This window comes from Dromaius novaehollandiae, chromosome 8, assembly GCF_036370855.1.
Source record: "Dromaius novaehollandiae isolate bDroNov1 chromosome 8, bDroNov1.hap1, whole genome shotgun sequence".
Taxonomy (NCBI): Eukaryota; Metazoa; Chordata; class Aves; order Casuariiformes; family Dromaiidae; genus Dromaius; species Dromaius novaehollandiae.
The window spans coordinates 7,857,167-7,870,155 of record NC_088105.1 but is presented as its reverse complement, the minus strand read 5'-3'; the positions used below and the strand labels follow the sequence as shown (position 1 = coordinate 7,870,155).

General features: G+C 37.8%; 1 protein-coding gene across 5 annotated transcripts in view; it reads left to right on the top strand.

Annotated features, from left to right (window-relative positions):
• Positions 1–9: 9 nt before the first annotated feature.
• SWT1 (SWT1 RNA endoribonuclease homolog) overlaps positions 10–12,989 on the top strand; it is a 39,239-nt gene continuing 26,259 nt past the window's right edge. For 3 of the 5 annotated variants that reach the window (XM_064515558.1, XM_064515554.1, XM_064515559.1), the window contains exons 1-11: positions 10–171; positions 1,065–1,138; positions 4,121–4,179; positions 5,668–6,424; positions 7,433–7,498; positions 7,621–7,677; positions 8,353–8,482; positions 8,608–8,709; positions 10,039–10,227; positions 10,816–10,909; positions 12,132–12,268. In XM_064515558.1, coding sequence (XP_064371628.1) covers positions 1,073–1,138; positions 4,121–4,179; positions 5,668–6,424; positions 7,433–7,498; positions 7,621–7,677; positions 8,353–8,482; positions 8,608–8,709; positions 10,039–10,227; positions 10,816–10,909; positions 12,132–12,268 — 1,657 coding nt within the window. In that variant the 5' untranslated portion in view covers positions 10–171; positions 1,065–1,072. Of the gene's footprint in view, positions 185–1,064; positions 1,139–4,120; positions 4,180–5,667; positions 6,425–7,432; positions 7,499–7,620; positions 7,678–8,352; positions 8,483–8,607; positions 8,710–10,038; positions 10,228–10,815; positions 10,910–12,131; positions 12,269–12,989 lie in introns of all 5 variants that reach the window. The other 2 variants (XM_064515557.1, XM_064515556.1) reach the window with 2 other exon arrangements.

Genomic DNA, 12,989 nt, shown 5'->3' with positions numbered 1-12,989 from the left:
CCCGGGGGCCTCGGCGCGCCCGGCCCAGGGTGCCCTGCGCCGGGGAGGTGCCGGGCCGCGGCTCGCTGTGCGGCGGGGAAGGGGCATTGCCCGGTGCTGCGCCACGCCGCCGCCTGACAGGGAAGTCGCTGGCCCGGAGCGGCGGCGCTCGGCCTGCAGTTTCCTCCTGAGGTGCTCGGTGCGGGTGTGTGAGGCGGGGGCGTCCCCTGCCCGGTAGCGGGGAGGGGAAGGAGGGGGGTGGCTGGTGTTGGCGGCTGTCCCGGGGGCGTTGAGGCAGTGGGCTTCTGCCCTGAAGGGCCCCGGAGGCTCAGCGGTGTTCCCTGGTGCGCGGGGCTGGGGGCCGGAGGCCGGAGGCGTTGCTCCTTTGCCGCTGGAGTTACAGCTTTTCTTTCAGTTCGTCAAGTCGTCCGTGTTGAAGAGTGCCTTAAAGAGCCTTCCTTATGTTTGCTTAGTCTTTTCCTGAAGTCTCGTGCTTTTTGGTTGAGCTACTTCTGTAGCTTGACTGTTTAGGTGGTTCACCTGTGCTCTGGAAATGAACCTCAAAGCTTTGGGACCATCTGGTTAAACTTTCTCCTAGTCTTTGTAAATTTTGGGGGGCTCCCAGCTGTTCATGGTATATTTGCAGAACTTACTTTGAGTGGAGGATGGTGTGGCTTTCATCTCATCTCACAATGATGACATGAACATGTCCAGTGGAAGCGGGGGGGGGGGGGGGTGAACCTAAGGCATGAGTCATATAGTTGGAATTGCTTTAAAACTCCACAATTACATGATGCTCCATTAAAGGATGTTTGTCTCTGTTGGTCTTGTATGTTTCCTGGTACAAAATATGTGTCTGGAGCAGAAGGTAGAATAAAACTGCCACATTTTTTTCTGTGAAGTTTGTCTATTAGCAAGATGTGAATGCTTAACTTTGTTCAAGTCTCCTGTGGTTGTTCTGTAATGTGAAGAGAAAACAAGAGAAAATTAAAGTTTTTTTTTCTTTATGCAGTTAAAAAGTTAATTTTATGCTGGATGGTAATACAATTTGAAATAAACAATAATGATAACACTATTTTTCCTAGGTTCGAAGATGTCTAAAAAGAAGCTGAAGAAATTAAGTGGAAAGGAGGACAGTTTGGATGGCCGGGATGACAAAGTAGGAAGAACTGTATTATTTTTATAAAATCAAAATCCCACATTCAAGAGGAGAGCATGAATTATTTAGCAGTTTTGTGATAGAAAGATGAATCAAATGCGAAATGAAAGGTGGGGTTGTTAAGGACAGCAAGAGGATTAAATTAGTTAGATAACTAGAAGTTCCAGCCAGATAACTGACTTTCTGTTTTTTTGCTTTTTTTTTTTTTCCCAGAGGCCATAGGTGTCGGAAACTAATAGGTTTTTTTTTTTAAGTGTATCTTCTTGACCAGAAAAGCTGAGCTCAAAAAAAGTTACCAAAACCGCCAATGTCTTCCTGGGTTGTTCTTTATCTTGGATCACATTATTTTCTGATAAAGCACAAATTATACTTTCCGGCATATATTCCTGTATATGTCCACATCTAGCGAGTAAAATTCTACTGAATCACTTGTAAAATGGAGGTTCAACCAGGGTGATAATCTTTTTGGTCATGTATGTAGCCAAAATAATTTCCTGTTCCTTTGGCTATTTTTATTGTTCATGTACCCTTCTGGAAAGTTATTTCCTAACAGTAGTGTAATACATAGCCAGTAAATCAGTAACTAAAAAAATACACATTTCAATTTGCTAGATTTTTTCCCTTCGATTTTGTAAAGTATATATGAAACGAAAGAGTTTTTAATTGTCTTGTGAATGCCTCAGAGAAATGTTTGCAGGTGTCTGTAGGTGAACATGAGGAGATTATGGTCTTACAAGCCTTTGCTCATGTAGAAATGTACAAATATTTGTAACTACTCTTTTTTTCCTCCTGAATTCCTTGTTATTATTCCATTTATCTTTTAACATTGACTTGTTCTAAGGCTGGCTTTGTTTTTTTTTTTTTTAATGTGTTTCTATAGTGCAAATGGTAAGGACTTTGCTTAAAACCTCATACTGTAGCTATATCACCATTGCTCTTGGCTATACCAATTCAAAGAATAGTGGGTCTTAACTATTGCATGACTTCAATCTGTTTGGAACAAAATTAGATATTGCTGTAGGCAGACATTCACTGACTCAAGCAACAGTGGAAAACTTAACTATTAATAGCAGAATGATGGGAAACTTATGAAAATTTTAAGTGCATCTTCTACAGTATGGATAAGAGGTGTCTTCTGCTCACACAGGTTTGAGTAAGCCATTTATCTAAAGTAATGTTTAAGCATAATTGCTTTTTGTGGGGTAAGCATGACCACAGATTACAAAAAACTTCATGCCTGTTGACTTTTAGCAGAAATGATGTTTGGCATTTGCCTCCTAAAGTACGAGTGAAAGGATATTTGTCACAATATAAATTAGAACAGCTTTAAACAGAGCTATCTGTGGGAGTCTGCATAGCCACCTCTTGGCAGTGTGGCCTGGAAAACGACAGATGATATGATAGGCACGTGAGTGTAAACTCTGCATGTGAATAGAATACCTGAAACAGCCTGTTCTGAGATGATGTTTACCCAAGAGCTGATAATGCAAAGAGGAAGGTAACAATGATGGTTTGCTTAAGATGATGAAACTGAGTTAGGGAATTATCAAGAGACTTCTGAGAAGAGAAACGGCTACCTTGAAAAGAAGCATAAAAACAGCATGAAAACTTGTAGTTTTGTGGGGAGAGGTCTTTGGAGTAAGAAAGTAGTAACAGATCAACAGTTAACTGGGCTTGATACTGCCAAAAGTTGTCCCACCGACATCGCAGCCTCCATCCAGGCCTGATGGGGTACCCTCCCCTGGTGGGCACTGTCATGAGCCGGTGCTCCAGCTAGCGGGCTGACAGTACAGGGTGCAGCAAGAAGGAGCCTGCACCTCAGGTGCGCGTATGCGATCTGATGGGGATCTTTGTCACCAGCGTGTGTTAGCGGATTGTATAGGAAGTGGCATGGGTATGCGCAAGACTCGAGCGCCTGCATCTCCAGCAGGACGTGTGTATGTAACCAGGGGCATCGGCACTCCCAGAAGAGGGGATGTACGCTTGTAATCCACGCTGCCTATGAAGGAGGCGATGTGCAGTGTGTGTCGTTTATGTGTCTGAGATGAGAACTTTTTGGTATCAGGTGCTTATTAACATTTTATAATTGTCTCGTATTGTGGTTTATCTGTTGTTGATACTGAAGTTCACTGATTGCCAGTTAATTACATGTTGTTAATAGAACAGTAAACTTTGATTCCTGATTTGATTTAAATTATGTGAATTGAGCAGTCTTTCCTGCAGCGAGTTACATGACAAAATTCTTAGTGGCAGCAGCCTCAGACAGCCTCTTGCATTAAGATTCCATTGTTTGTGCTGCTGTAAAAGAACCAACCACAGTTAGAAGTTCTCTAGATTTCCTTAGTTTCATTAAGACTTTAGAGGTTTCTGCCACCCTTTTGTTTTTAATTAAGTGCTTTCCAATGTGGCTCAGCTTGCAATGCAGATATGCCAAGCAGTGTTAAAACTACCTGCTAAACTAACACCATTCAAATTTTTTGTTCGGGGACTATCCTTACTCTTAACCAGGCCTGTGTAATTGTGGTTTCATACTGCTGCCCCTGATTAGTAAATCTGGCCAGAATTAGTATGCATCTCATCTGCACAAACTTCCCATGGAAATATTTGCTCTTTGGGGCTAGGTGGAGCAGTCTCCAGGTGACTTTCTTCTTCCTAGAAAATTATACAAAAATGTGTATTGTACATGCTGGTTAATTTCTAGAATATATGAAACACATGAATCCTGAATGTGTTTAATCAGTCAAGCTTTTTCTATTTATAATCCGGGTCTGTACACCACAGTCATTTTTCCCTCTTGTGCTTCTTAAATATAACAAAATCTAAATACAGAATTATAATGAGATATGCAGCCACTGTTTTCAAAGGTTAACTTACTCAAAGTCATAGTGAATCCAGTAAGAGATAATAGCTTGTTCCATATTACCAAGATTTTATTTTGCTGCAGTTTCCTATACGAGCCCTTGGGTTTTTCTCTTCTTTCAGAACTCTGAAGACACAAGATCTTATAACCATACTACGAAAGGAGAAACAGAATTTCAGAGGTAAATCCTTGCTTTGTCACTCAATGTAACTATTAAAACTAGGTAATAGATGACTGGGTGATTGAATGCAAGAATTTTGCTTGACTTGTTCACCAGATAAAATACGACCTTTTAACAGATGATGTGTTTGTATTGCATTAATGAGTAGATCCTGTCTAGGCTGGTCAGTTTGAGGTAGTAGTTGGGAAAATAGGTCCTAAAACTTTTCTAACTCTGTTACTGCACTTCATATAATGGACAAGTGACAGCCAACATTGCTATCATAAAAAGATGGAGTTTTCTTCTGTATTTTGAGCACTGCATTATTCTGTATTGCATATTGCATGTATTCTGTTATCCAAAAAGGGCTGCAGTGTAGTTTGGAGGATAGTTCTGCAGTGAAATTAGTATCTTTAATCAGTTTCTGTGGTCCCTAAATCCTTGATTTTTCCTGCTGCTTGAAATAGTTGTTCCTAGGCAAAGAATAACAGCCTCTCATCTTAAACATAGATGTAAGCAGTGTTTGAAAATTTAGTAATATAAAGTAAAAATGTTCTCATGAGTCCTGAGATAGTAGACCCTTGGATTGCTTCTTAATCACAGCAGAATCTCACAGCAGTCTCCCTGCTTCATAGGGTTGTAAATCACAGGATATTTAGCTGCAGGATATTACTGGCAGTGGTCAGAAATGGCTGTACAGGAAGGAATGTATAAAACAAGACAAGTACAAAATGGTTTGTCCTGTTGCGAACCCTTCCAGCTTCCAGGAACCAGTTTAGTCTCCAAAGACAGAGGTGTTTTTAAGTTACTACCTGTCATGTGTAAGTTTGTTAAATGGCTTTTACCTCCCCAACATTTTTGGTAATGCTATGATAAAGTAGGGGAGAAACTTTCTTCTAATATTTTAAACCTAGTGTATGGTACATTTATTAAGTACTTTCTCTGTTCTTGTAGGAAATAGTTCCTTATTCACAACTTCTCACATCATTTATCATTTTTGTTGAATGTTGCTATATTCCCCTCAATTGTTCCTTTTCCGAATTCCCTGGTCTGTTTATTCTCTGTCATTTGAAAGTCATTCAATGTTTGTAACTGTGCAGCCAAAACCTAACTGCTGCTTACTTGAATTTTAGTGAAGTGTGGCGCAGCTCACAAATACCATTAAAATCCTCTTAAAACTCACCTGTGCAATAAAATGGAACTAGACTGTAGTCAGGACCTCTCAAGCCAATAGCTAGTAAAACGCAGAAGAAGCTTTTTCTCAAGCTGGTAAATTGAGGTAAAAATAGTTGTGCAGCTAGTAAAACTGTAAATACTAGGAGTAGTCTTAAAGGACAGATGTGGCCAAAAGTTCATAATGAGTTAAGGATGTTTCAAATCAGTACTTGTAAATACTTAGCTGTAAACGGCTAAATCAAATGCAAGCTCTTTTGTTTTTGTTCTATTTCATTACCAGAGTTAATTGTCCTATGTATATATAACATGTCTTTTTCTGTAATGTTTTTATAGATTCAAAATAGAGAAAGGTATGCAAGAGAAGAAAAAAGACCAAAGTCCCAATATTTCTTGTGGTGTTGATAGAAGGTTCCAAGGAAAATCTCCAAACAGAAGCAAAACCACAGACAGTTCTTCAATCCAAACTGAGAAGCGAAAGAGAATAGTTATACAATTTAAGCCTAAAGAGATTAAACATGGAAAAAGTACAAGCACCACTGATGTGGTAACTACTAGTAGGGAAAGTCATAGCAAAGGTCATCATTTTGATGGAACAGAAGGAAAAAGGCTCTGCCATAGCTTTGCAGTCCAGAAGGACAAGGTGATGAAGAAAAAGAGAGAGAAAGCTGAATTCTGCAAACTAAAAGTAAAAGCTGAACAAACCATGTCAGAGAAGTTGAAGTCCGCTCCGTGCAATTCACATGTACCACGTAGAGTGTCAAATGGATCCAAAAAACGGAGTGAAGATGTCAGAACTCAGAAAAAGACATCTATCACCTCTACAGAGACTGTAAATGATGATATATCTTTCACTAAAAAATCACGTATGTTATCTAGGACTTGTGATGAAGAGGATGAAGAAGGATATACGGAGTTTTCTAAGAAAAATCAACATTCTACCAAACATAGGCCATCTTACTATTCAGCTGAAACACCTAAACGATGGGACTGTCATGAACAGAAAAAACAGGACATTGATTCCGATAACGCTGTTAGTAATGCAGGGACTGAAGGAGGGTGCTTCGAAGTTGCAGCTTTACGTTTTAAGCGGGTAATGAGAACCTGATTATTTTAGTATTGTGCAGATGTATGTTTCAGGCTAGTTCCTTTATGGCAGTCTGTTTTTATATAAATAGCCTGTTTGTATCTTCTTACAGAGTTCAAATGGATGGATTTTTCTGATCCTAACCTAAACCACATTAAAATGCTTCTCTGAACGGTCACACAAATGAGAAAAATAATGGTCTTGCATATTGCAGGTCTGCACATATGCTTACATAGCTTTACCTTACTGCTAGAGGTGTAGAATATTTCAGTTTAGGTATAAGTCAACAGACTTTTTTTGGTGCTGTCACGGCCATCATATCATTTTTAAGTACATAAACTGACCAACAAAAACTCCACTTTCAGCAAAACAGGTGCTCTTTTGCCAGCATAGTGATGCCAGCAGAACTTGTCATTGTAGATCTAGGACTGAATTAATACATTTCCTGCATAAGCTCATGGTTAGCTGTGATCAGTTTGTGTGTGAGTTCTAATTTGATTTTGTCTCTGCACCTGTATTTACATACACATTTTAATTTGGGCGTTGTTGGTTCTTTGCTTTTTTTTATTTGTTCATTTGTTTTCAATTTACCTAGCATTAGTTTTTAGATTTCTGTTCCTGTTATGGAAGCATGGTTGTTCTGCGCATACACAAAGAAAGGACTTACTTAATTATTAAAATTTTAATACACACTGTAAAGGATCTTTTTAAAAGCCTTTTGGATACTTTAGTAATAGTTTTAAATGATTGTTGGATAAGGATGCTATTTTTAACAGTCAATTTTCACAAGCCCCCAAGAGACTGGAAAAATAATCTGACTGTGCAGACTACTATCTATTTATTTTAAAAGCAACTCAACCTACAAAGCTGTTTTTAATGATACTGTAGAGATAAAACTACTAGTTGAATATCAAAAATATTTACCTATTCATTTTGTTTACAAATATCCAGTTTTCTAACAAGCAATCTAGGAGATTCTTAGTGTCTTATTTCTGTTACTATTACTGTTTTTAGACTTTTGAGGTCCCATGCACATCTGACTCCTACCAAGGCAGTGAGAACATAAAGTCTACCCAAAAGGTTGGTGATATACTTGTTTTATACTAAACAGCTATAATCTCAGACTCTTGACTTGAGGATCACTTGTTCCTCAGTCCTTGATATTTTGTATTGTTGGTATGGTATTTTAATTCTTTCTACAGAACTTTGAAGTCTTTCCATCCCATCAAGGCAGTCAGAGCCCAGAATCAGACCAAGAGGTTAGTAATGCTCTAACTTAACCCTTTTCAGTTATAGTAAAAATTTATAGCACTGAGTTCCTGTAGTTAGACAATTCCATGTCCTTTCCTAGTATTCTGTATTGTTGGTTTATGATCTATACTTCTAAGTGTGTGGAGCATTTTTCAAATACTAAACGAACTTGGTAAAGTACTGCTAATCAGGAGCTTTCTGAAATAGAAAGTTTGCCTTTCTCTTATTTTCTGCAAAGGAGGTGTCCTTCATAGTTGCTTGTATACTCTGCGTATTTCATATTCCAACTTCTAATTTTTCCGTAGAGGAAGGGAGCTGTGTTTTTTAAGGAACACTTGGCGGGATACTTCCAGTCTACGTAGAAAAAATGGAACAAAGCTGTGGGGTATTAGGCAGAAATGTCACAAACCTTCTTTCTAGGCCATATTTTGGACCTTCACTTTTTTAGACATTTTATAGGGGAGATTATGTAGCAGATTATCATGGCTTTAAGCTTGCTGTGCTAACCTGAGGTTTTTCATACCTGAGATCTAAAATGAAAATTTTTCCCAGTTTTGTTTAGTCAGTTTTAACACAACAGCACTAATGCAAAAGAATCTTTTTTGGATGTGCTTCTAAAGAGATTGCTTGTATAGAATTATTTTTGTACATACTTTTTTTTTTTTTTTTTTTAAACACTGTAGATGCAGATAGTAGAAGACTTGCATGTTGCTCGTCTTGAGAAAAGGATGGCCCTGTCTGTCGTACAGACTTGTGGAGAGCTTACAAATATGGAAATAGATCTCCCAGAACAGGATTTAAGTATTTCTGCTGGTATGTCTTGATCTGATACTCTTTGATATCTACTTAAACTAGTCGTTACAATCAGGTAGTGACCTTAACAGGTAGTGCACAATTCATTTTTTTGCAACTGTTTTTTTTTCTTTCTTTATCTCCAGAGGCTTCTACTTCTGGTCTGAACATACTAGTGGTGATTGACACAAATATAATGATTAGTCACCTTGAGTTTGTCAGGTCCCTGAAATCTGAAAATATACCAGGTATGTGAATACATGGTGAGCAGTAGGAAATTTGTAGAAAGAATGGGTGATTGTAAGAACTTTCTGGAAATCAAAAAGCACTTAAAACCTGATAAGCTGTCAGTCACTGCTTTATTTCTGTCTTGGTTAAGGTCATAGAATTCATGAGACGTGTGAGCAGTTTCTCTGGAATTCTGATTGCAGACCTCGGTATTAATGTTTGTTTTTGATATGTTGCTAAGTTTTTAGATAATTGCTCTTAGCAGGATTAGGATTATGTATGTTGGTTGATGGTAGACATATATGGAATCTATTAGAATGCTTGTGATGTTTTGATGTTTTCAGCTAATGAATATACCTACAAAGGCAACCAGGTAAATAACCTTAACAAGAGTCCCAGTAGTTTTCAAGAGTGTGTCAGACTGTATTTTTCTTTCCCAAATTATGCATGGTGTGTATTGTGTAAACTGGGAGCTGCTGTCTCTCTCAGATGCCTTTTTTTAGGATATTGCTGCTCCCAATTTTTGGTCCTGCACTGGATCCTGTACGCGAAAGGTTCAAAAGGTTGCTGACTCCTGCCCTATTTACTGTAAAGCAGATGGATGTTGGTGTATATTTTTTTGAATAGTATTCTTGCCATGTGAGTGGAAGGAAAAAAAAAAAAAAAAAAGTGAAGTGTTTGTCTTGGATGGACCAACAAAACAGAACTGTTAAATTCTAATTTACCGTGTATTTCATTTATAAGAGTTTTGAAGTTCAAATCATACATGGTCACAGAAATTCTAATGAATAAAGCCTTGATCCAATATCAGTGCTTCCTGTTCCTCACACAGGAATATTGGCTGGCAATTAGCACAAACCATTGCTCACTTTAGTTAAGGGTTGGTTTTGCATAGTGACTGTGGTGGTCATTCATGTGTTATCATCCCATTTTTTTCTGCTGCCATCACGTTGCTTTAACATCTTGCAGCATGTGTGACAGAATGTTAATTGCTGTAAATATACTTTATAATATTACTACACAAAGTTGTCAAGGTATTCTGCTGATCAAAATTGTTTGTTCCTTCTATTTGATTAATATTGTCATTTTTACCTGTAACCAGTGGAGTACCAGTTTGAGATTAGATTAGGAACAGGGAACTTTGTCTTTTTTGTAACCGTTCATTTTTCTTAATGCTAGGTACTCTTGAGCACAGAATATGACAACTGTTGGCAAAATAGATAAGTGCTAGCTTACATAAATATGATGTTTGAATTAAATGCTAACTGTGCTAAGTAAATGTTAAATGTTAAGTGTGCTATTTCACTTAGCTCTTTGAATTTCTCCCCCCCCCCCCCCCTTCATACAAGGTGTTGGCAGACTTGCATTGATAATTCCCTGGGTTGTTCTACAAGAACTAGACAACTTGAAGAAGGGGAAAATGTTACAACACGTTCGGGACAAAGCTATCCCTGCAGTCCAGTTCATCTACATGTGTCTTAAAAACCAAGATTCAAAGCTGTGGGGGCAATCCATGCAGCTTGCCTCTCAAAAAATATGTAAGTTACGCACAGTCAATGTGCTTCAGGTACTCTAATCCTTGCAGTTCACTTAGGGTGAGCCTTAGTGCTACATTTTGAGTTTGATACAGTCGTCACTCTGACTTTGCAGTTTGCTTCTTAAAATTGGCTGGTAGCTTCCAGCAGGCTTCAGAGCATATCCAAGGCTTTAGTATGCAAATGCTTTCTTCACATTAGTGCTCTGTTCACTGTTGTTTAATCAATTGTTTCTCAGTTTGAGCTGCATCTGTTGAGTTGGTAAGTAGGGAATTGCTTAGTCTGATTTCATCTAGCTACTTCATCTACAAGCTAAGGATATATTGTGCGTTTTTGCTATTTGACTTTGTGGTCAGAAAGCGTAACATTCCCTGAAATTCATACGTGGCTCACTAGTTTTCCAGCAAAATAATAGCATTTCTGAGTAGAGTAGTAATTAAGAACTCAAAGCTCAGATTTGTGCTTGGATTACACTTCTCTGTCCTTGTTTGAGGAGTGTTACATCTAAAGACAGTACCATGACTGCACTGAAGTATTTCATATGCTGGGTTCCTTCTGAACATGTCAGCACTGTCTTAACTAAACTTGCAGATGGCCTGAGTGACGAGAACAATGATGATCGTGTTTTACAATGTTGTCTGCAGTATCAGAACCTCTTTCCTCAAGCTGTTGTCATACTTTGCACGTGAGTTCCTGTGTGTTTCTAGGTCTGTTATGAGGTATAAGGTAGTCTCCTGCTAAACATGGCATTTTCAAATCTTATCTTAAAATGAAGAGCTGCTTCCAAAATAATCTTTTTGAGAGGTAGGCACCCTCTTAAAACTTAGAGTAGAAGGTTGTAATAAAACATAAAGGTTGTAGACTTGGTCACCTTCCTGTGCATGAGGCCTAAAGTAGAAGTAAGTTTATTCAAGCTTCAATGTAAAAATTTTTAAAGTATAGTTTTCTTGGATTTTATTCCAATTTCTTAATAAAAAAATTATTGGAGTTATGAAATTGAGAAAGTAATTTTATTAATGATTGAGATCCAGTTATATTTGGTTTCTGCCCACCTGTTTTGGGGAGAGAGATAAACATTGATGATTGTTAATCTTAGGAGGAGGGAAGGTGAAGATAGATTTGCCTCTGCTTTTGTTCAGTGAGAGTGAGAGTTGACTTTTGAGAGTTGATTCTTGGTTTGATACAAGGCATGTGAAGCTAGTTTTTAAAGGGCTAGTATTCCCTGGCTGTCAACAGCTTTATTTGGTCTTTGCTAAAAACCATTTCCAGTACTATTTCAGTAGGTGGGTATCACAATCACAGCATGGGTATGGTTGTCCATAATGGTTTTAGATTTCTCTGAAAACAGAGCAGGAGGTTACTTAAGTGTTCTTCATCTGAAAATCCCTTTATCCTTTCCTACATCAACATAAGCAACTGGAATTTGGAGATAGTATTAGAATCCAACTTTGTACCGTGCATTTGTAGTAGTTCTGGAGTAGTACACACCTCAGGGCAGCATCTGTGACAACAATTTGGCCAGTAGGACAGTAAGACTAGGTTTGTAAAACTAGGTTTTATAATGTCAGTCTAATAAGATATTACTTACCAGCACTGCCTCATTGGCACCCTAAGATGATAGCAACTGGGCATCGTTACTGTAGTATTTATAATTGTTTTTTCTTAAAACAAGCCTGGAGCATGTTTTTTAGTATGTTTTTATATTTTTCAGAATAGCTGCTTTGGTTAATTTTCTGGTCTCACTTTTTGAACTGATTCTGATTGCTTGAGAAAGAAAACTTTGCATATAATGAAGCTCACAAAATAAGTTTGCTGAAGACAAATTTTTAGTGTATTACTTAATATGTAACTTAATTATTTAATATGTAGCCATGTCAGTTTTATGTCACAAGTTAATTCTCTTCTAGGGATGATAAAAATTTGTGCAATAAAGCCATTGTGAGTGAGGTAAAGGCATTCTGCAAAGCAGACTTGGTTACTGCTCTACAGAATCTGAACATAAACAGGCACCAGAATTGTGTTGACCTGCAACAGTCAAAATGTGGTAAGTTTGCTTAATAGGCACATCTCAAAAGCCAGCATATATATATATATATATATATAGTAATCAATGTAGGGGAGGGAGAATAGTCTCCATTATTACCTCAGTTTTCATATACTTTGAATCCTTAGGTATGCATTGTGTTTGGAGCATTCTTCTGAAAGTTTGAGATATTTATTAAAATGTGTCTCTTAATATTTGAATTTCCTAGAATTTTACATATTTTTGTTTATAGGAAAACACAGCATGGATTTCCTGTGTTTATATAGCCATTTAAAAGGTGTCCTCAGCATCTTTGGACTGAAAAGAGTTTTTTTCCTGCTTGAGCCAGTTTGGGTCCCACTCTTATTAGTTGCCAAATTTTGTATGCTAAGATCACTCTTTTGTGTTTTATAATGATAGCTTTACTGGCATCCCAAGCAGTAGAACTTGATTTCTGGGTTGTCTGTTCATGTTTCTAAAGATGCAAATACAGCTGTTTGTATTAAATAGGTGTAAGAAGTGATTTCATTATACTTTGTAATAATCCCACTGGTGGTATATAATCAAAGTTATTTAAAGGCAAAGAAAAAATGTGGAGTAAGATCACAAATGAATAATGCTCTGGGGAAATCGTATCTTCTCGGTTAGCAGCTCATAATTAAAAATACTCATAGTACAAGTGGGTATAACTAGAAATACTTGAAACCTAATTAGTTGTAGCCCATTTGCTTTATAACATAAT